At 41.6% G+C, this 23,230-nt stretch overlaps 1 protein-coding gene and 1 pseudogene across 7 annotated transcripts; one reads left to right on the top strand and one right to left on the bottom strand.

Moving 5' to 3' along the window:
- The first annotated feature begins 2,578 nt into the window (after nt 1-2,578).
- Nucleotides 2,579-9,040, top strand: LOC139554752 (glycosylated lysosomal membrane protein-like; annotated as a pseudogene).
- On the bottom strand, nt 8,628-22,640 carry LOC139554750 (CREB-regulated transcription coactivator 2-like). Of its 7 annotated transcripts, none has more exons than XM_071367844.1 (14): nt 22,375-22,640; nt 18,276-18,377; nt 16,504-16,617; nt 14,189-14,250; nt 14,034-14,102; nt 13,847-13,950; nt 13,611-13,684; nt 13,404-13,453; nt 13,086-13,297; nt 12,537-12,988; nt 11,423-12,424; nt 10,459-10,545; nt 10,165-10,321; nt 8,628-9,726 (listed from the first exon to the last, which is right to left on the bottom strand). In XM_071367844.1, exons 1-14 carry the CDS (start codon nt 22,546-22,548, stop codon nt 9,545-9,547), a joined length of 2,841 nt encoding a protein of 946 aa, XP_071223945.1. In that variant the 5' UTR covers nt 22,549-22,640; the 3' UTR covers nt 8,628-9,544. The 7 variants fall into 7 exon arrangements, with proteins under 7 accessions (XP_071223945.1, XP_071223947.1, XP_071223946.1 ...); XM_071367846.1 differs by having other exon boundaries at nt 11,423-12,391; XM_071367845.1 differs by having other exon boundaries at nt 13,611-13,669.
- Nucleotides 22,641-23,230: the final 590 nt, after the last annotated feature.

Raw genomic sequence — 23,230 nt, 5'->3', positions numbered from 1 at the left:
CATAGGGCTATGTTTGTTTCATTCACTTTGACGCCCATGATGTGTGATTATGATTCTCTCACCACTTTTGTTAATAATGTAGCATAGTCTATGGTGAAATGTTTCATTAATTGCTGCATCCTGAAATTTAGAGTACTTAAGTATTTTTTACTAAAGTCCTACTTCAAATCAAATGTATTTATATAGCCCTTCGTACATCAGCTGATATCTTAAAGTGCTGTACAGAAACCCAGCCTAAAACCCCAAACAGCAAGCAATGCAGGTGTATTGAAGTAGTTTTTTGGGCTATATGTACTTTACTATTTTATATTTTGACAACATCTACTTCACTACATTCCTAAACAATGTACTTTTTACTCCATACATTTTCCCTGACACCCAAAAGTACTTGTTACATTTTGAATGCTTAGCAGGACAGAAAATGGTCCAATTCACACACTTATCAAGAGCTCATCCCTACTGCCTCTAATCTGGCGGATTCACTAAATCAAAAAATGGAATTAAGAAATATCTAAAATATTAGGATGAGCAATATCGGAGAGGCATTGACTACAATACAGTATATACATATGAGATGAGTAAAGCAGTATTTAAACATGATTAAAGTGACTAGTGGGTGCTGTAGAAGTCGTGGAGGGCAGGCAGTGTGCCCCCAGTGATGCGTTGGGCAGACTACACCACCCTCTGGAGAGTCCTGCGGTTGCGGGCGGTGCAGTTGCTGTACCAGGCGGTGAGACAGCCCGACAGGATGCGCTGTTGCGGCTTCACCACACTGTGTGTGGGTGGACCATTTCAGATTGTCAGTGATGTATACCTCGAAGAACTTGAAGCTTTCCACCTTCTCCACTGCGGTCACATCAATGTGGATAGGGGCGTGCTCCCTCTGCTGTTTCCAGAAGTCCACGATCAGCTCCTTTGTTTTGTTGACATTGAGTGATGAGAGGTTATTTTCCTGGCACCACTCAACCAGGGCCCTCCCCTCCCTCCTGTAGGTTGTCTCGTCATTGTTGGTAATCAGGCATAGTACTGTAGTGTCATCTGCAAACTTGATTGCGTTGGAGGCGTGCGTGGCCACGCAGTCATGGGTAAACAGAGTACAGGAGGGGGCTGAGCACGCACCCTTGTGTTGAGGATCAGTGAAGTGGAGGTATTGTTTCTGTTACGGGATTTTTGTGTTTAATGACTAAAATATGTATACATTTGACTTAGAATTATAACTAAACAGAATACTACTATATTACTGTAAGAATGAATAATCATAAATGTTGAATGTTATGTGTTCCTTGTTAGAAAGAATGGGTTTATCTTCAGACAGGCTAGGATGATGTCTCTACCCAGGGAGGGGAAAGACCTTGGGTTGGTTGTAGATAGTTTAACAGTTGGCAGACAGTAATGAGAACTCGAACTGTATTGCCATTGTATCCGAGAGGAGGTTGGACATTAAAACCTATGACATCATCTTTATTATATAACCTGATGTAAAATGTATTATGATCAGTACTCTCGAGAATAAACGCTATTGATTGATTGATTTTAAGACTGGTTTCTGTCCATTTAATGCTGATAATTATCTTACAAATTCTTATTATTGAGAGTGTTTTAATTGAATTGGTTAATAAACAGGAATCAAAATTCCTTTAACAGTTTCCTACCTTCAATACCTGGGGGCGGCCTGTCAGGAAGTCCAGGACCTAGTTGCACAGGGCGGGGTTCAGGCCCAGGGCCCCAAGCTTAATGATGAGCTTGGATTGCACTATGGTGTTGAATGCTGCGCTATAGTCAATGAACAGCATTCTTACATAGGTATCCCTCTTGTCCAGATGGGATAGGGCAGTGCGATGGTGATTGCATTGTCTGTGGATCTATTGGGGCGGTAAGCAAATTGAAGTGGGTCTAGGGTGTCAGGTAAGGTAGAGGTGATATGATCCTTAATTAGCCTCTCAAAGCACTTCATGATGACGGAAGTGAGTGCTACAAGGCGATAGTAATTTAGTTCAGTTACCTTTGCTTTCTTGGGTACAGTAACAATGGTGGACATCTTGAAGCAAGTGGGGACAGCAGACTGGGATAGGGAGAGATTGAATTTGTCAGTAAACACTCAGCTGGTCTGCGCATGCCTTGAGGATGCAGCTAGGGTTGTACTCGGCCACGGAGAAGGAGAACCCGCAGTCCTTAGTAGCGGCTGTGACGGTGGCACTGTTTTATCCTCAAAGCGGGCAAAGAAGGTGTTTAGCTTGTCGGGAAGCAAGACATCAGTGTCCACTTAACGCTTAATTTGTAAATTATGTTGGAGTGTGCCCCTGTCTATCTATAAAATAAATAAATAAACAAGAGAATTATGCCTACTGGTTTGCCTAAAAAAAGGAATTTGAAATTATTCATACTTTTACTTTTGATACGTAAGTATATTTTAGCAATTACATTTACTTTTGATACTTAAGTATATTTAAAACCAAATACTTTAGACTTTTGCTCAAGTATTTTACTGGGTGACTTTCACTTTTACAAGAGTATGACAATTGGGTACTTTTTCCACCACTGCTGAAATCGATACTGACGAGTCAGCTGAATACAAATCAGCTGATCAAATAAAGTACTAGGCACGTGAATCCTCCACGTGTATGCCGAAAAAGAAAGATGCCGGCGGAGATTTTGTACACAATCCACTTTTATGTCTTATTTTTGCTTTTAACGGTTCGGTTTTCTTCTAGTTTTATCGGCAATGGTGATAACTACCGACGGAATGTAAGTTGGGTAGTACATTGTTGTTTACATTTCTGTTGTACAGTAATAAAGTGCTATAAAAGGTTGCTAACGTTAGCTAATCTTTTGCTGACCAGATAAAGTAGTCAACGTAATGTAACGCGTTAGCTAGCTGACGCTTTGAGAATTTAGTTAGTAAGCTCACTGCTGCTAGATAGCAAGTTATACATTTTAGCTAGCTGGTGATTACTAACATTTTGGATATACGTGTTTGGGTTTGTATTTATAGCGCTGGCCATATTGTAATGATGACCAACAATCTATAAAACTTTAATTTACCGTTTTGGGGGGAATCTGTACTTTTTATATTTTTGACTACTTTTACTTCACTACATTCCAAAATAAAATGATGCACTTTTTACTCCTTACATTTTCCCTGACACCCAAAAGTACTTGTTACATTTTGAATGCTTTGCAGGACAGAAAATTTGTCTAATTAATGCAAATATCAAGAGAACATGCCTGGTCATCCCTATTGCCTCTGATCTGGCGTACTCACTAAAGACAAATGCTTAGTTTGTAAATGATGTGTGAGTGTGCCCCTGGCTATCCGTAAATACATTTTTTTTTTTACTAGAAAATGGTGCCATCTATTTTGTTTAATATAAGGAATTTGAAATTATTAATAATTTTACTTTTGATACTTAAGTAGATTTAAAACCGAATACTTTTAGACTTTTACTGAAGTAGTATTTTACTGGGTGACTTTCACTTTTACTTGAGTCATTTTTTATGAAGGTATCTTTACTTTTACTCAAGTATGACAATTGGGTACTTTTTCCACCACTGTCATTTACCCATTGTTGGACCCCAGCCAACAATGCATACTGTAGCGACATAAAGGAAAGGCACACAACTGTCTATATAAGGTCCCACAGTTGACAGTGCATGTCAGAGCAAAAACCAAGCCATGAGGTCGAAGGAATTGTCCATAGAGCTCCGAGACACGATTGTGTCGAGGCACAGATATGAGGAAGGGTACCAAAAAAATTCTGCCGCTTTGAAGGTCCCCAAGAACACAGTGGACTCCATAATTCTTAAATGGAGGAAGTGTGGAACCACCAAAACTTAGTTCGCCTGGGCGGCCAGGTCTAGTGAGCGATCAGGTAGAAGGGCCTTGGTCAGGGAGGTGACCAAGAACCAGATGATCACTCTGACAGGTCCAGAGTTCCTCTGTGGAGATGGGAGAACCTTCCAGAAGGACAACCATCTCTGCAGCTCTCTACCAATCAGGCCTTTACGGTGGAGTGGCCAGACGGAAGTCACTCCTCAGTAAAAGGCACATGACAGCCTGCTTGGAGTTTGCCAAAAGGCACCTAAAGACTCTCAGACCATGAGAAACAAGATTCTCTAGTCTGATGAAACCTAGATTGAAGTCTTTGGCCTGAATGCCAAGTGTCATGTCTGGAGGAAACCTTGGACCATCCCTACAGTGAAACATCGTGGTGGCAGCATCATGCTGTGGGGATGTTTTTCAGTGACGGGACAGGGACTGGGAGGCTAGTCAGGATCAAGGGAAAGACGAACGGAGCAAAGTACAGAAATCCTTGATGGAAACCAGCTCCAGGGCGGAGCAGGTTTCCGACTGGGGTGAATGTTCACCTTTCAACAGAACAACGACCCTAAGCACACAGCCAAGTCAACATTGGAGTGGCTTCGGGACAAGTCTCTGAATGCCCTTGAGTGGCCCAGCCAGAGCTTGAACCCGATCAAACATATCTAGAGAGACCTGAAAATGGCTGTGCAGCAACGCTCCCCATCCAACCTGACAGAGCTTGAGAGGATCTGCAGAGAAGAATGGGAGAAACTCCCCAAATACACATCTGCCAAGCTTGTAGCGTCATATCCAAGAAGACTCGAGGCTGTAATCGCTGCCAAAGGTGCTTCAACAAAGTACCGAGTAAAGGGTTTGAATACTTATGTAAATGTGATATGTGCAAAAATTTCTAAAACCCTGTTTTTGCTTTTTTGTTATGGGGTATTGTGTGTAGATTGAGAAAAATTTGGGAAAAGTCAAGGAGTCTGAATACTTTCCGAATACGCTGTAGGTGTAGGCCTAAGTGTTTGTTTTACATTTTTATTTTATTTTATTTCACCATTATTTAACTAGGCAAGTCAGTTAAGAACAAATTCTTATTTACAATGACGGCCTAGGAACAGTGGGTTAACTGCCTTGTTCAGGGGCAGAACGACAGATTTTTATCTTGTCAGCTAATGGATACTAGCAACCTTTCAGTTACTGGCCCAATGCTCTAAAAACGAGGCTACCTGCCGCCCCAGTTGCTGAGATGGCTGAAACAAATATAAACTGAGCACTACTCTGTGCTGGCAATCCAGCCATGTCAAATATGAATAAATATTGATTATGAACGATCTCATTTGAGACTTCCTTGTTTACCAAGTCAGGACCAATCTGTATGTGTTTTGCGTTGTTGGCCTGAGCAGGACTCTGTGCAAATCTGTTATTGATTCATGAATCACCTCTGTTTACAATTTCAGTTTGCTTGTATGATTCTCACCTGTGTCGCTATAGAAAAATTATAAAACATACTCTCTGTTTTACTTACCTCTTCCCAGGTATCCCTGGAGCTGAACCCTGGTCTGAACTCCTTGCTGACACCGCTGCCCCCTGGTGTTGGCTTGCTCCATGTGCGGGCGCTCGGCAAAAACAACACACTGCATTACCTCTTCTGCAGCCAGGGGGCGCCAGCATTACTATTGGTGCACACAAGCTCCATTTCATCCAAGGTGGAGGTAGACTGGCCTGCCTTCCTCGTGCAAAATACCACAGGCAGCCTGAAAGTGACTCCAGAGAGCAGTGTTCTGTACAGCAACGCACTCGTCTTTACCAGGGTGAGTCACCAGTAGTTCTAAATTGATGGTCATCGTGTTCGTAAGTGTCAGTTGAGGTGATATTCTGAGTGGCTGATACAGGTCACATGACTGTATATCATCCAAATGCATAAACCATACAGACAAGTGAGGTGCTAGGTTTTGAACCATAATCCAGGTTATTGAAAGTAATCATTTGCATGGTCAAATTGTAGCTCTAGACATTTCTTGTAGATCATAAATGTTTGGATGGTTGTTAGCAATATAGTAATAGCTCAAACTAAACACCTGGGTATTAAAAATGGGTTGATTTCAGCCTGGGCAGCCATACGTAACTCATTCACTAAACCAACTAATTTGTCTCTCGTCAGCTGTGGGAGTATGACGATGTCAACGACACAGCTGACCCTGAGCACCTACCCCCCTCCAGCTTTTTCCAGCCCTACGAGCTGCAGAATTTCACCTGGAGCGACCTGAACAAGACATTGGACCCCACGGCTCACACCGCCCTGCTTTGTGGAAGAGACGCCAGCGAGAGCTTCAGCAATGGCTCGCTCTGTCTGAAGGTAGGTGGAACTGGATCATCTAAAGCCTGCATGATGAAATTAGACATTTCATCATGAGAGATTCAGACCTTTGTCTGGATCCACTCAACAGATAGCATGGAACATGGACTCATCTCTACATTACACCACTTTTAAAGGTCTGAAAATGTCTGACAAACTTTGATTTTATGATTTTAAACTTGGTTACTGAAGTGAAGTGAGTACTACTGATCAGTGAGATTATACATTTTATTGCATGTTAGCTAGCCTGTATTCAACCATTATTTTCCTAACCTAGTTCTCAGCTTTTGATGTTGAGGGGCGGGACCAAGGCTGGCCCAGTCTCTTCCACAATGCGAACTCCTCCCAGCTGAGGGTGGGGCTGGACGGCGTGGCCCCGAGGTCCAATCGCTCCCGCTTTTCCCTAGAGCTACAGGCCGTGGGAGACACCCATCCCATGAGCAGAGTGGACATGCGCCGGTCAATAGATGACGAATACACACCCTCCATATTCAAGGTAATGTCTGTGTGTGTGTTATAGACATGCAGTTATACTGTAGTAAATGTTACTGACTGAGTGTTTAGATGTTTATATTTCAACAAATTTTGTCTGGTTTATCATTTATGGTTGATTCATTTATGGTTGAACAGGTTCGCTGTTCTAAACCTCCTTCTGTCTGTAGACTGTCACTAAAGCTGTCAGATTCTACAGTGATCTTGTCTTTCCTCTCCCTTAGCTATCTCAGTGGGTGTCCTCTCCAGTCAACTCCACCTCCACTGTTCTTGGCTACGCCCAATGGAAGCCCGTGGCCTACCGCAGGCCATCGCCTGTCTTTGAGGACGCCACTCCCTGCCGGCACTCAACCCCTGTCCCCGTAGCCCAGCCTCCCCCCTCCGGCCTGGTGCTGGCTTATTTTGGAGGGGAGCGCCAGACCACCGGGCTCAACATGACCTTCAGTATCACTGGAGACCCATTCTACAACACCACCAACTACCTTAGCTGGTAGGTAACTGTTTACATCCTATTGGTTCATCCTTGCTATAATATGTTGCATTTTAGCAACTTGAAATGAATTATACATTAAATTGCAGTTTATAGCCCCACCGTTAACCAATCATCTCACACCACCACCAACTACCTGAAATTATAATGAAATTGTCATCACTGGTGATATTCTTCCTTCTCTTGCTTTTTCTCTGTCTTATTGCCTAATCTTTTCTTCTTCCTAATTCAGGACTGTGTTGGTGGGACTGGGCTCTCCTCCTGTGGACTCGTTTTCTCCCCTGGTTCTGGTCATCATGGCGGTGGGGCTGGGCACTCCCATGCTGATCATCCTGCTGGGCGGGGTGTGTCTGTCCGCAAGAACAGGCCCCAAACGCAGGTTTACGAGCCAATCAACAGAGGCCAAGCCAGGATATGTGTCCTGCCTTTAACCATTTTCTAGCCAATGAACAGAGACACCTCTGGGCCCAGTTTTTCAAGTTATCTATCTGGATTTAGCCTATCGGATACGATTAAATGCATAGAAAAAGTGTCCGGCAGGTGTCACTCTTTTTTAAAATATGAGGTGCACTGATACATGTGGAATACACCACTTGCAAGGCACAATCAACCAATAAGTCTTTGACAGAAACTAATTTCTAACCACTTGCATAATTTAGGAATGGGCTGAATCATCCTGTGGACGAGAGCCAATTAATGAGTGCGTTTATTTGTGCTTGTGAATGCCAAAGGCTCCCATCTCAACCCTAACATTCCATGTGAGAATTTTTATACAGCAAATTGTGAAAAGGTTTCTTACTGTAGTTAGTTATACTTTATTATTATTCTTTATTATTCTTATTTATTTATTTTTTAACTCAAGATGGAGTACACACTTTCAGTTCTGTGTAAAACAGTATATTATCTTATCATTGTTGCTCAACAAACAGTACATGACATGTTACACTGAAGCGGTCTATGTTTGGCACTGCCAAGATAGGATATACTGACTTGACATGGGTCCTACACTGTCTAATGATCGACTCACGCACATATAAATATCTGACATTAGAAGTCAGAAGGGAGCAAACACTGATCTGAGGTCAGTTTTTTATTGAAATGGTTTAGTAATTGGTGAACATAAGCTAATCCTGGATCTGCGCCTGAAGGAGACCCACACCTGGAGCAGTGAGGAAAATAAATCTCAGGGAAGAACCTTATAGAAACAAGGTTTGTTGCTTTCTTTCCCAACCCACTGGATGTTAGTTATTCTTTGGGGAAATGGGAAGCATAGTTTGGGTCCATGTGCTCTTCAAAGTAAACTGAAATGTGATCATTCTAAAATATGTTTTAGGCATGTTTTAAATTCTTGATTAATGTTTATTTGAGCTTCAATGTGTCAGATAAATTAAGTTAGAAATTGGTATGGATTAGAAAATGTTTTGTATGATCTTGTAATTAATGTTACATTGACGCCCAGTGTTGATTGTTGCCACACAAAAAATGGTCAAACTTCTCCTTTGGAATGAATTTATAACATGCTTCATAATCATAATCAGGTTGTAATCACATAGAGTACGTTGCCTTGTGGAGTATTTACCTGTGTTTTTCTATTAGGCAACCATATGTTACCTTAATTTTAGAGCTAAACGTAAAATGTAATGCAAAAACACCAGTACCTGAAATATTATTATGCAATCTAATACACAGGTCATGTTAATTTTTATTTTGAGGAAACTTTCCCTTTAAATTAACTGAATGTTAATGTATTGTCTCAATCCATACAAGTGTCTTTTAAAAAAAAGAAGAAATGGATAGGCAAGTTATTTACTGCTCATTTATTTTCTTTGTAAAATAATGTCTGGTACACAATGTCATTGCAGAAATGTCAAGATGTTTAAAAAAAAAAAAGCAACAAGGACCTCTAAATATAACTGGTTTCTTGGCCACATTTTATATACACAATATTGTTTTAGATTATATATATATATTTTTCCATCTCTACAAGAGATGGGAAAAGGCAGGCTGTTAGAATGTACATAATTGTATTACAAAATATATATTTTTTACACAAACTACACATCTGTTTTCATTATTCAACTACATTGACACTAAGATGCAGAGGATGCCAGCTCTTGGCTGCATTTTTCCATTGCAGGCAAGCATTACATTACAACTAAGAAAAAGTGCAGTCAGCTAACCAGTCATGTGAGGCAGTCAATGTCCAGTCACATGCTTTTCAAATCCCATGACATGGACCTGTCCAATCACATGAGGATGCTGTAAGAAATACCATGTCCAATCAAATTATGTCCAGCAGTGAGAGATCCTGAAACGCATAGTTAGCTGTAGTTTATCTACAACTGACATTGCTGCCATCTTAGTTGAAAATAGTGTTCCTGGATGCATCCAATTCCCCAGGTCACCTAAGTAGGTTAGAACAGTGTCCTTTCACAGAGTCCTCGACCATGTCTCCATCTGCCAGCTTGTTAAGCTCCTCCAGGTCTAGGGGATCGATCTGAAGGGGGTTATCCAGGGCAAAGGGGTCCGCATCAAATCCCAGCATGGGCAGTACTCCAGAGAAATCCTCAAAAGCTGTTTTGTCTATTAAGTGGGAAACAAAGAAAAGCGGATAAGAGAAAAAGATTATGACCGGGATTCAATCCCGAATGCGGGTTACAGGCATTTTAAAGGTAATACGCGGAGTTCCCATTCACGGTAAACGCTGCATATGTCGGCTCAATCGGAAATTGCCTTTAAAAGCCGCAATACCTATAACACGCAATCGGATTGAATCCCGGCCAAAGTTTTAAAATAGACAAGATAAGCTTTATAAAGGTTAAAATCGCGGTGCCAATTTTTTTTAAACCATGTTTATGATTCAATTGCCAGGTTCAACATTTCAGGAAATGGACTTGTAACTGTCTGGATGAAACAACACCCTGTGTAAATTGAAAATAAGGTAACACTTCCCCCAAATGTTAACTATTTAACTGCAGCAAGCGATTAAAAAGTACAAGAGGGGGAAGGAGTGGGTCCTACCTGTCATAAGGATGTTATGACAGTCCACACTGCTTTGGTTCTGGCAGTGGACGGACATCTGAGGTACCTGGTTCCCACAGTAAACCCCTCCATCTTTCCCAACCACAGATTGAGGCCCAGAATCTCCCCAGAGAGGCTCCTTACTGAGTTGTCCCAGCTGGGCAGAGTTGTGGACAACCAACAAAGATTAGAGACCGTTAGATTAAAACTATGGACACTGAATGAATCGACAGGTAAAATAGAGTTGTCCTTTCAATACTGTTAGATTATTTACAGTTTTAGGTCTTAGGTTACCTGCTGGGAAAGCGCCTGAGTTTGGCTGGGTGTGAGGTGTAGGCCCATGTAGGACTCATTCTGGAAATGATCCAGTATGGAAGAGTCCTAAGAAAGCAGAAAGGGGGCGAGTAAAGCATTAATAGGGCTGCACATTGAAATTATAATTGCAATATTGACATGTGCAATACCCATATCGCATGCAATATTTTGAAACGCATCTCAGCCGCGTGTAACATCCGTTTTGATAGTTTACTTGTTTTTTCTATCTTGCGGCTGCTTCCCTCACACAACAAGCCCGCCCCCTGTCACTCTAGCAGCACAGTTCCCCAGTTAGATTCACTATACAGATGTAGCATCTTAATTTGAGCCAGTTTGCTACAGTAGGAGAATAATCCTGCAGCAAAAGGACATTTGAAATATTATGTGGATTATAATTAATGGACATGTTTGTAGGGGTTGATACATTTATGGTAAGGGAAAATCAAGTCTGAAATTTCAAAGTGGAAATTACAAACTTCAAATGCCTTTATAAACCTCAAATACAATACAAGTTTTACAGGTACGTTCTCCTGCAACCGGGTTATCAAATTAAGATCCTAAATCTGTAAGTTTGCCTGTGGTTCTGTTAGGTCAAATGCAGTCAACTGTCCCAAACAAGAACGATGCTGGTTTCCACTATGCTTCTACATTCTATTCCAACAGTACACCAAAGTTTTTTGAGCTATATTGCAAATTCAAACTGCAAAATCTGATCAAAAAATCGCAATTACCATTAACATTACCATACCTTACTGATAGACATCAAATGGCCTCTTACTGGCCCTAAACATATCCTAAACTGGCCCTAAACATAGCCTACATCACAGACAAAACAAATAGGCTGATAAAAGAGCAAAATGTACACTGGCACAAAGCCAAAACAAACAAACTCAAACTAGTGAAAACAGGTTATTATTATTATTATTATTATTGTTATTCTCACATTGTAGAGGTCCGGACTGTTGTCCATGAAGGAGTTCATCTGTGAGGAGATTTTGGTCGACAGAATCTGGTCCTTCTGACCTTGCACCTTTTGATGTGACCAGCTCCTTCCCTGGGCTTGGGTCTGATGCTTACGAGTCATCTGCATCGTTGGTACTTTTTGTGGATTTGACATGTTCTGCCCACACAAGTTGAGGCTCTGAGATGGCGGGTATGCACACTGGAGATGCCACTGATGTTGCTGCTGTTGTTGCTGCTGCTGGTTGCCATTTTGCCGCTGCTGCTGCTGTTGGTATGGTTGAAACTGCTGGTGCTGCTGTTGCTGCTGTAGCACCTCATCTTGTCGAAGTGCTCGGTGTTGCTGAGGTTGTCTTCGGTATGCTTGTTGTTGATACTGTTGCTGATGTGGGTTCTGCTGGTGTGGGTGTTGCTGGTGCAGCTGGTACTGTTGCCTTTGCTTCTCTTGCTGTTGCTGTGGGAGGTTTTGGTACACTTGTTTCTGTTGTTGCTGGTGCTCTTGTTGTCGTTGATGCTGTTCCTTCTGTAATTGATGTAAGTGTTGTTGCTGTAAGTTCTCACACTGGTTTGACCCACTTTGACGTTGCTGTTTTGTGTCCAGGTCCTGATCTTCTGTCTGGACATGCTGGATCTGGCATTGATATAGTTGATTTGGGTGTTGGTACTGTTGTTGATGGTGATATTCCACTCGTTGGAGATTGTGTGTCTGTGGGAGCTGTTGCTGTGGGTGTTGATGATGATGTTGTTGCTGCTGCTGATGTACACCTTGTTGTTGCAGATCCCTGGATTTCTCGTGGTGTGGTGGCGTTTTCTGCGGTTCCTGCCTGGGTTGCTGCTGCCCCTCTGTCAGAGAATGCTGCCGCTGTGGCAGACCTCTATGCATGGGCTGCTGAGCTGCTGGAGTACCCTCGTGTTGAGGTTGGCAGTGACGATACCCTGGTGGCCTTGACTCCTGTGGTAATTGGTTGGTGTTCAGGAGAACTCCCTTGGAATTTAAATAAGAGTAATACATCAAACTGTCTTAATATGGAATTATATGAAATAATCGTATTAACGAAAACAATGATGTCACTTAAATTCCAGTTTGCTTGAGATACCTGAGTTATAGAAGATAACTTTGGAGACCCAACCGGTGAAAACTGTTTCGATTGGAGCCAGCGAGACTCTCCACCAGTGGGAACGACCAGTGGGCTGAGGGGAGTCCGCCTCCTTGCCGGAGGCACCTGCGTCTGGCTGGTTGGACGTGGGGAGCAGGATAGCGAAGAGGAGGAGCAAGAGCGAGATCCACCAATCCCACTGCTGTAGCTACAGTGGCTAGTTGTTGATTGCAGGGATAGGCCGCTTAGGGACGAACTGCTGAGGAAGGACTGGAGGGATTGGTTGCTAGGGGATGACTGCAAGGAAGTGTTGCTGAGTGAGAAGTTCAAGGAGGTGGAGCTTAGAGAGCTGGAAAGGGAGTGGCTGCTGAGAGAGGATTGGATATTGGGGATGCTGTGGGAGGACTGGAGCAATGGGTTACTGTATGAGCCTTGGAGAGACAACGACAAACCTGAGAATACAGAATAAATGGACACCATCATCACCATATGAACATACCTAAACTGGCACCGACATACAGTAAGAACTTAGCACACAGACAAACACACCTGGCAAGGGAAATTCATCGTCCCTGGCTCCAAGGTGAGAGGGAGTTCCAGGTAGGTGGCCAGTGCTGCAGGCAGTGGGTTTGTCTGGGTCCACACCTACTGGCTGTGGGGAGGGAAGGTGCAGGCTGGAGAGGTCGGGCAAGGAGCCACTCACATTGAGAGCGGAAGGGACGTTGAGAGCACTGAACTGCTGATCTGGCGAGAACAGGATGCTGGAGAAAACCACAAGAGGGAAAGATAGGAGAAAGGGAGGTTCAGCTAGGGCCCAGGGGTTGAATTTCTTTTTGATAATATTCATTTGAAAAAAGCGGAACTTACTTTACACCAGGGAATTTATGTGATTTGATTCCAGTGGGAAGTGCAGGACACTAGGATGAGAAACAATTAGCAAGGATACCTCAGGTACATCAATGAGAAAAATAGTCATGCATCTGCTAGACTAAATAGAGAAATGTTGCACCCATTCGCATAGGAAATATGAAGCATTCTGGATGGTTACATTGGCAGGAAATAGGAGAATAATACCTTCTTGGTATTTCTTAATGGTTTTCCCTCTTCTAGGACATTCTCCTCAATCGGAGGCACTGGATATGGAAAGACTGAGTTGACAAAGAGGAAACCATCAAATGGATTAACCTTTGGCATAGAAAATAAAACTCACTTTCAAGAGGCATTCGCCATAATTAACTAAGGACTAACGCAGGAACACCGAACACAATACTATGACTATTTCAATACAACCGGAGGCATTGTGGACTTACCACCATGTCTGTTCCGTGAGGTTAAAGCCTGCTGGTTGGGGCTCAAATGGTCCCCTGTGTGGGTGTTCCTCACACTGGTGTGCAGGGCCGAGTCTGAGTTAGTTCTGGGGAGGAGAGCACACATCTTAGAGGGGAAAGCAAGAGCTTAGAAGAACAGCAGAGAAACAACCATGGATACATTGCTCACCTATTAAGTGCTGTGATGGGAAGGTGCATCTGATGGCTTTCGTCCACTGGAGAGCTGCTAGACCAGTTCCTTTTCATGTGACAGAATCAGAGTCAAAATATGTATTAAGATATTTATTAGGAAGTCAACTAAACATATCAGTTTGGATCCATTACCTTCTCCAGCTGGGTTCGGGTGGTGGAGACAGATGAACTGAGCGGTAGGGAGAGTTGTCAGTCTGTGACGGAGTGTTAAGGCTACACACAGTGCCCTTAGAAAAACCTAGGCATAGACCTACTGTTGGCAAACAATGGTACGAAAAGTTGACAGGGCATTGTCTGCACTGTGCGGTATACATGATTAATCCCCTTATATGTGGATCAACATTTAACCTCTTAGAAAAAAAGGTGCTATATAGAACCTACAAGGGTTCTTTGGCTGTCCCCATAGGAGAACTCTTTGAATAACCCTTTTGGTTCCAGGTGGAACCATTTCCACAGAGAGTTCTACATGGAACCCAAAAAGGGTTCTACCTACAACCCAAAAGGGTTCTACCTGGAACCAAAATGGGGACAGCCGAAGAACAGTAGTGTGGCATTTGACCCCAGCCCGCTTTTACACACAATAGATGTTTGGTCATCTTGCAATAGGCAGGAAGTAGGCTACTGTGGATTTAAGGCAATAGTTCACCCCTTTATTGCAATATATTTATTGCAATATATAACTATTGCTTTACATCCACTTTTATGGTCGTCCTCCAGTGCTTGACTTGGGCAGGAGCTCACCGGAGCTGAGTACTGGCACCACCATTTTACTACTGTTTGAGCTCCTGTTCCTCTTCTAGAATATTAGCTCAAAAGTATTGTGGAGCTCCTGCACCTAAATGTAAACAGTGCTGGCACCCAAAATGAGCACAGGCACCTATTTTAGTCCAAGTCAAGTACTGTCGTCCTCCATGCACTTCAGATATCTGGAGTGCATGGAGGACGAGCATCATTTCTGTGTGCTTACTTTACTAGAGTAGCAAATGGCTAACGTTAGCATTGATCATTAGAAAACCTTGCCCTAATAGCTTCTGTTTGTGCTTTAGCCAACTATGAATCACAGCCAGTCCTATGTTAGTGTTCACCAATCTTTTCTTAGTCAAGATCACTTTCTGAGTCAAAATGCAAGCCGAGATCTACCGCAGATTTTTTTTTAAACACGACTTAAAAAACATAAGCCTATACAACATTAACCCATTGAAAACAGTTATGTAGCAATGAGGTTTGTGCAGTAGGCTATAGGCCCAATACCTTATCACTGCATATTGGCAACACTTGAATTGCCCTGCCAATGTTGTTCTTCTCAGACCCTTTTGAAGTTATATTTAAAATAAATGGTATATAAGGTATATGATCACACTGGTAATATATCACTTATTGTATTACTTGTGAATGTATTTTTTTACTGGACTGAAGGCCTGCATCTGATGGTCAGTCTGAGGGGAGGTATTGGTATTTGGTATTTTATTAGGATCCCCATTAGCTGTTGCAAAAGCAGCAGCTACTCTTCCTGGGGTCCACACAAAACATGAAACATAATACAGAATGACATAATACAGAACATCATTACACAAGAACAGCTCAAGAACAGAACTACATACATTTTTAAAAAGGCACACGTAGCCTACATATCAATGCATACACACAAACTATCTAGGTCAAATAGGGGACTCACCGTCCCTTCTCTCTCCCTCTGCTGAGAAAAGGGAACTGCATTACTTCTTCCTCGTGCACCAATTCATGTTGTTAGTCCTATGACCAGAGAAAGTGAAATATTCTTATATTAAAAAAGACACACGCCGCAAATAATAACGCAAGTTTATCGAAACGCGCATTTTATGTCTTATTCAACTTTTGAACTAAGTGTTTACAGTGCTGAATAACAACTTAAACATGAACTTACTCATAAAAACAGCAGCTCTTTGATATATTCATTGAGTCTCTCTCTAGTCAGGGTTTTGAAAGTTTTGAAATTTCACATTATCAACTTTGCTGTGCATTTGAGGCTTCTTTTTACAGTCTATGGCGCGAGGAAACTGTTGGGACACATTGATCTGAGCTATCTGATTGGCCTATAGGTGCACTTGATTTGCTATCAACTATGCAGGCTGGGCCTGCCAGGTAGGCGGAGTTCTACCTTCATAGATATGAAATGGTTCAAAATGGGAACACTTTGCCTTCCCGGCGCTAGGGCTGCTGAATCAAGTGCACCTACCGTCAACAGCACGAAACAAATACAAAAATAGAAACGTAAGGTTTTATCGTTGTTTTTCTTAATGAAATGTTTGGTGATTGACTAGGACTGGCTTGACCGGTTGGTGACCACTGTCCTATGGGATCAACTAAGCAATACAGACATTGTTACACTAACAGTGACCTCACTTCACGTTGTCACTTTAAGTGACCCGTCAGTCACTGCCTGCCCTTTGACTGAGCATAAAGGATACATGTCTCCTGTTTTGCCTGACTGGGAAACTGAGCCGCCCCTCTCCTTGTGCCCGCTCTGCCATTGGGTGAAGTCTTATGGGGCAGCCACTGTCTGGACTACAGGGGAGCTGACCCTAACAGAGTCAGACAGATCAAGGGTTCATTTGACTTTCAGAGGCCTACCGTTGAAGTCGGAAGTTTACATACACTTAGGTTGCAGTCATTAAAACTCGTTTTTTAACCACTCCACAAATATCTTGTTAAGAAACTATAGTTTTGGCAAGTCGGTTAGGACATCTACTTTGTGCATGACACAAGTAATTTGTCCAACAATTGTTTACAGACAGATTATTTCACTTATAATTCACTGTATCACAATTCCAGTGGGTCAGAAGTTTACATACACTAAGTTGACTGTGCCTTTAAACAGCTTGGAAAATTCCATAAAATGAAATCATGGCTTTAGAAGCTTCTGATAGGCTAATTGACATAATTTGAGTCAATTGGAGGTGTACCTGTGGATGTATTTCAAGGCCCTACAAACTCAGTGCCTCTTTGCTTGACAAGTATAAACACCATGGGACCAGCCATCATACCGCTCAGGAAGGAGACGCGTTCTGTCTCCTAGAGATGAATATACTTTTGTGCGAAAAGTGAAAATCAATCCCAGAACAACAGCAAAGGACCCTGTGAAGATGCTGGAGGAAACAGGTACAAAAGTATCTATATCCACAGTAAAACGAGTCCTATATCGACACAACCTGAAAGGCCGCTCAGCAAGGAAGAAGCCACTGCTCCAAAACCGCCATAAAAAAGACAGACTACGGTTTGCAACTGCACATGGGGACAAAGATGGTACTTTTTGGAGAAATGTCCTCTGGTCTGATGAAACAAAAATAGAAGTGTTTGGCCATAATGACCATCGTTATGTTTGGAGGAAAAAGGGGGAGGCTTGCAAGCAGAAGAACACCATCCCAACCGTGAAGCACGGGGGTGGCAGCATCATGTTGTGGGGGTGCTTTGCTGCAGGAGGGACTGGTGCACTTTACAAAATAGATGGCATCATGAGGCAGGAAAATTATGTGGATATATTGAAGCAACATCTCAAGACATCAGTCAGGAAGTTAAAGCGTGGTCGCAAATGGGTCTTCCAAATGGACAATGACCTCAAGCATACTTCCAAAGTTGTGGCAAAATGGCTTAAGGATACAAAGTCAAGGTAATGGAATGGCCATCACAAAGCCCTGACCTCAATCCTATAGAAAATGTGTGTGCAGAACTGAAAAAGCGTGTGTGAGCAAGGAGGCCTACAAACCTGACTCAGTTACACCAGCTCTGTCAGGAGGAATGGGCCAAAATTCACCCAACTTATTGTGGGAAGTTTGTGGAAGGCTACCCAAAACGTTTGACTCAAGTAAAACAATTTAAAGGCAATGCTGCCAAATACTAATTGGGTGTATGTAAACTTCTGACCCACTGGGAATGTGATGAAAGAAATAAAAGCTGAAATATATCATTCTCTCTACTATTATTCTGACATTTCACATTCTTAAAATAAAGTGGTGATCCTAACTGACCTAAGACAGGGAATTTTTACTATGATTAACTGTCAGGAGTTGTGAAAAACTGAGTTTAAATGTATTTGGCTAAGGTGTATGTAAACTTCCTGACAACTGTACATCATATAACCATTGCTATAGCCTACATGTATGTAAATAGGCTAATAAATAGACAAATAGTTATAAATAGTAAGTCATGTAGTTAAAAGTCATATGTTAGTAATAACTCTCACCTGTGCATCTGAAGTGCTTCTCCCAATCTGGTTGACATTGGGAAGGGAGCCTCCGTAATAAGTGCCCAGGCTTCTGGCCTGCCGTGCTCTCTGGACCTGAATCTGAGACCCAGAAAGAGTGGGGGGGGGGGGGGGATAAAGGAGGAGTGAATAAAGACAACAACTAGTTTCATTTGGTTAATTACCAGAAAAAGCTAATGTTATAATAGTCTCACTTGTATAATGGAATTACTGGTAATTGTAAAACTGAGACAAAGTATATTCCGTATATATTGACACTATAAGAGTGAGTCAAGGTTACTGTTGGCTCAATCTCGGAAAGAATACCCCCCGACTGCCAACCCTTGGCATGAACATGGAAATCAGATACTGTAGGACAAATACCATGGCATACTTCAAAAGCCAATGTGTAATAAACCATAAGTATAGCTGACTACCATCTCCTATTGCTATTTTAAGGATAGTGTTGCATGGTGGTTAGGTAACATGACGAATTCGGGTATTAATGATATGTAAAGTGTAGGCTATGCAAGAGGTCAAAGAACTACCTTAAAACAAGTGCCATGAAGTGTAGGCTCCTCCCTTTCAAGCCAGAGCAGCGGGCTGCACCTCATTTCCCCTGACACCCAACCTGGTCTCATTGACTAAACGTAACATAGTAAATGTAAATCCAGGACACTCAAATTTGTATGATATGTTACGTTTGGTATGGTTACATAAGATAGATGGTTACTTAAGGAAAAAACAAAAGTAGGGTGGAACCCGGATATCGAGCAACCCAAAATTGGGGCGGTAGCCTAGTGGTTAGAGCATTGGGCTAGTAACCGAAAGGTTGCAAGTTTGAATCCCCCAGCTGACAAGGTACAAATCTGTTGTTCTGCCCCTGAACAAGGCAGTTAATTGAATATAAGAATTTGTTCTTAACCTCTTAGTGAATAGGGGGTGGTGTTTTCACTTTGGGAAAAAATCGTGCCCAAATTAAACGGCCTCGTACTCTGTTCTAGATCATACGATATGCATATTATTATTACTATTGGATAGAAAACACTCTGAAGTTTCTAAAACTGTTTGAATTATATCTGTGAGTAAAACAGAACTCATTTGGCAGCAAACTTCCAAACAGGAAGTGAAAATTCTGAAAATGGGGCTCTGTGTAAGGCCTTGCCTATTCAATTGCCTTTTATTTATGGATCTGTATGCACTTCATACGCCTTCCACTAGATGTCAACAGGCAGTAGAATGTTGAATGGGGTGTCTAGCTTGATGTGAGACCGAATGAGAGCTTTTGGAGTGACAGGTCCGCCCTATTGGCAGTATTCAGCTGCGCACCAGGGAACACTACATTGTTTTCTGCAATGCGTTAGGTATACACGACAAAATTCTCCGTCTTCGACGTTATTGGATACATATGAGAAAAACATCATAAAGGTGGATTTTCAACTGAGTTTGACCAGTTTATTCGACATTTATTGTGACTTTTGGAATTTTTCGTTCCACGCGTCAAGAGTTGATGGACATGTGCGATCCACAATGCTAGCCAAAGTTGCTAATTCGACAGAAGAAATGGACATTCTAAAACAAAACAACGATTTATTGTGGAACTATAAACTCCTTGCACTACATTCTGATGGAAGATCATCAAAGGTAAGAGAATATTTATGATGTTATTTCGTATTTTTGTGGAATATGTTGGCTCCAACATGGCGGAGAATGGCTGGGCGCTGTCTCAGAATATTGCATGCTGTACTTTGTACAGCATGCAATATTTTGTAAGTTATTTTGTAAGTTATTTTTTTAAATCTAACACAGCGGTTGCATTAAGAACCAGTGTATCTTTCATTTGCTGTACAACATGTATTTTTTAGCAAAGTTTATGATGAGTTTTTTTTTGGTTAGATTACGTGACTGTCCAAAATATCTCCGGACAATTTGGTGCATTATGGCGCCGTATTCACAATGTAAAACCACAATTTGGACCTATAAATATGCACATTTTCGAACAAAACATAAATGTATTGTATAACATGATGTTATAAGACTGTCATCTGATGAAGTTGTTCAAAGGTTAGTGATTAATTTTATCTCTATTTGTGGGTTTTGTGAAAGCTATGTTTGCGGTGAAAACATGGCGTTGTGTGTTTGGCTATTGTGGTGAGCTAACATAAATATATATTGTGTTTTCGCTGTAAAACATTTTAAAAATCGGACATGTTGGCTGGATTCACAAGATGTTTATCTTTCATTTGCTGTATTGGACTTGTTAATGTGTGGAAGTTAAATATTTCTATAAAATATTTTTGAATTTCGCGCGCTGCGAAGGCAGCGGAATGTTGTGGGTGTTCCGCTAGCGGAACCCCGGGGCGAGAAAGGTTAACTGACTTGTCTAGTTAAATAAAGGTAAAATAAAAAGCGTACGTGTTTTAATCACATCACGGATAACTTTAGCATTTGAGCTAATTAGCAACTTTTCAGCTACTTACTTATTTTTATCCAAAAACGTTCCTTATCCCAGGATACTTCAACTGGTGACTATCCAAAAGAATAAAGAAAAAGGAGCATTCAGTTGCTGTGTAAATCTGATACATTTTTTGACGGGACAAACAAACAATAGGCTTACGTTTTGCCATGAATCGCTTTCATCGGCCACTCTGATGAAGGCAATTCATGCCGAAACGTAGGCCTATTGTTTGTTTGTCCCGTCAATAAATCGATCAGGTTTATGCAGCAACAGAGTGCTCCTTTTTCTTTATTCTCCCATATGGTAAGGAATGTTTTTTGCATTTTCAAGGCCTTCAGTCAAGCACCTGATCCCCCCCCCCCCCCCCCTTTTTCGTTTAAGCTACTTAGCATGTTAGCTAACCCTTCCCCTGACGCTAACCTTAACCCTTTTAGCTAACCCTAACCCCTAGCCTAGCTAATGTTAGCCAGCTAGCTAACGTTAGCCACCTAGCCTGAATTCGTAACATATCATACGTTTTCCAAATTCTTAACATATTGTAGATTTTGCAAATTCATAACATATTGTATGTTTAGCAAATTCGTAACATATAATACGAATTGTAATTTGTATCATATCATACGAAATAGGTGATGGACATCCACAAATTAATACATTCTCATACGAAACGTAACATATCATATCATACTAAATGGAGTGTCCCGGATTTACATACAGAATAATACAAAAAGCTCTGAGACCAGGTTGCGACACCAGAGGCTTATTCAATAGGATTCTGCATTGTGTTCACAACATTGAAGATTGAGGTGCAATGTAGCCCAGCTATAACATGGACAGTGCGCTCTATAACGCAGAATAGGGAAACGCAAACTTGCGAACTTTACACATACGTCTACCATGTTTCAAACATATATTTATTACACCCCCGGCAAAAAGCTGGAGTCAAATGCACAGAAGGCAATTAGATTCCAAAACGATAACATAAAGTATCATATTATCCACTACTTAATACACTCACTGAACTGTGAGGTTGTAGCACTCCAACTGTGTACTGGTACAATGACACTCCCATAGAAATAGAATAGTAATTATATTTAATATTGACACAATAACAAATCAGCACACTCCTAGCCTAATAGACACCCCCATGAATAGCAACGTGAGGACATAGCCCATAAATCTTAACATATTTACATTGTTCAAATCTACTATGCAGGCTACCCCAAGAGTGCAATTTGTAATTCTAGCCTTGGAGGTTGTGGGCAGCCTGCACTCCATGCAGCTGTATGACAAATCAACAGGTGTTATAAGCATGCAATACATGTGGTATAAGTATATATAAAGCATATATTATGTTTAAAGATTACAGTTAGAGTGTTTTGAAGTTAAATTATATCAACACTTTGGATTAAACTGAGATTTGTCAACCAGGGTATAGCCTATTTGCGGTGATAGTCTCTATATTGCAAAATTGAGCGCGCTGCTTGATATGGCCTGGAATTTATTGCGCCTCTGAAAAGTGAAAACAAAGTCCTCTGACTGTCTGGTGGTCAACATTACTGACGTTTGATTTTTTTGACAGCTTTGTGGTTACTCTAGTTTTATCAACACGAAGCGCGTAGGCCTGTCCTCTTGACTCACCCTGGTGGAAGTGATGTCCATCATAACCTCCTGAAAGGCTGCGGTGTCCTCAGCTTGCCGCTGGGTGAGGAGTGCTATCTTCTCGCTAAACTTTCGCGGATTGCAGGACCCAGAACTAGAGCCTGGCCCCTGGCCTACAACGCAGCCCCCGTTGCCTGTACCTGCCATAAACATAATGGATCACAATTAGTGTACAATTAACTGGACACAAGCCCCTAGAGAACAAGTTGCAAGCCGAGACGGACGACTTTATTCACGTCATTTCGAAACGCTTTGTGGGATATGTTGTTTTTTAATAGAAGTGGGAGGTGTGTAAACCACAAAATTAAACTACAAGACCCATGCTTAGTTTTTTCATCACAGACAAAAACAACTTTGTGGATATGGGATATGTGGTTTTGAGTGTTGTGTCCCATTACATTGTGACGACGTTGTAATTACATTGTTGTTACATAGTGCCTGTTTATAGTTTCTTACAGGTTAACTATGTCTAATTTATTATAGATTTATATATCACCTCACCATAGAACAATTGTCCTTTTTTTGTTGATCACTTAGTCCTCTCTTTTGTGAGTTTATTTCCAAATCATTGGCCATAACCAACCTGGCATAATTGTATTATAGAACTGTGTATCTACCAAACAGAGAATTAGTGAACATAAAAGTTCAATCAGGAGAAACGACAGGGATTATCCAGTCGCTGTACATTTCAATGACCTGAAGCATGACATTTCCAGAAAGTTAAGATATCAGACAGGGGAGGAGATATTAATAATACTCTGAGTAAAAGAGAATGTTTTTGGATTTTCACCCTCCAGACATTATTTCCTAAAGGACTTAATGATGAAACGCCTAT

The sequence above is a fragment of the Salvelinus alpinus genome, chromosome 26 (assembly GCF_045679555.1).
Source record: "Salvelinus alpinus chromosome 26, SLU_Salpinus.1, whole genome shotgun sequence".
Lineage (NCBI taxonomy): Eukaryota > Metazoa > Chordata > Actinopteri > Salmoniformes > Salmonidae > Salvelinus > Salvelinus alpinus.
This window is presented reverse-complemented; position numbering and strand designations above follow the sequence as displayed.

Coding starts and splice junctions, on each gene's coding strand:
- LOC139554750 (XM_071367844.1), bottom strand. CDS start 22,548: ATGTTTATGGCAGGTACAGGCAACGGGGGCTGCGTTGTAGGCCAGGGG. Junction 16,618..18,275: donor GAAGCACTTCAGATGCACAG/GTGAGAGTTATT, acceptor TGACTCTGTTAG/GGTCAGCTCCCCTGTAGTCC. Junction 13,298..13,403: donor CATAAATTCCCTGGTGTAAA/GTAAGTTCCGCT, acceptor GGTTTTCTCCAG/CATCCTGTTCTCGCCAGATC.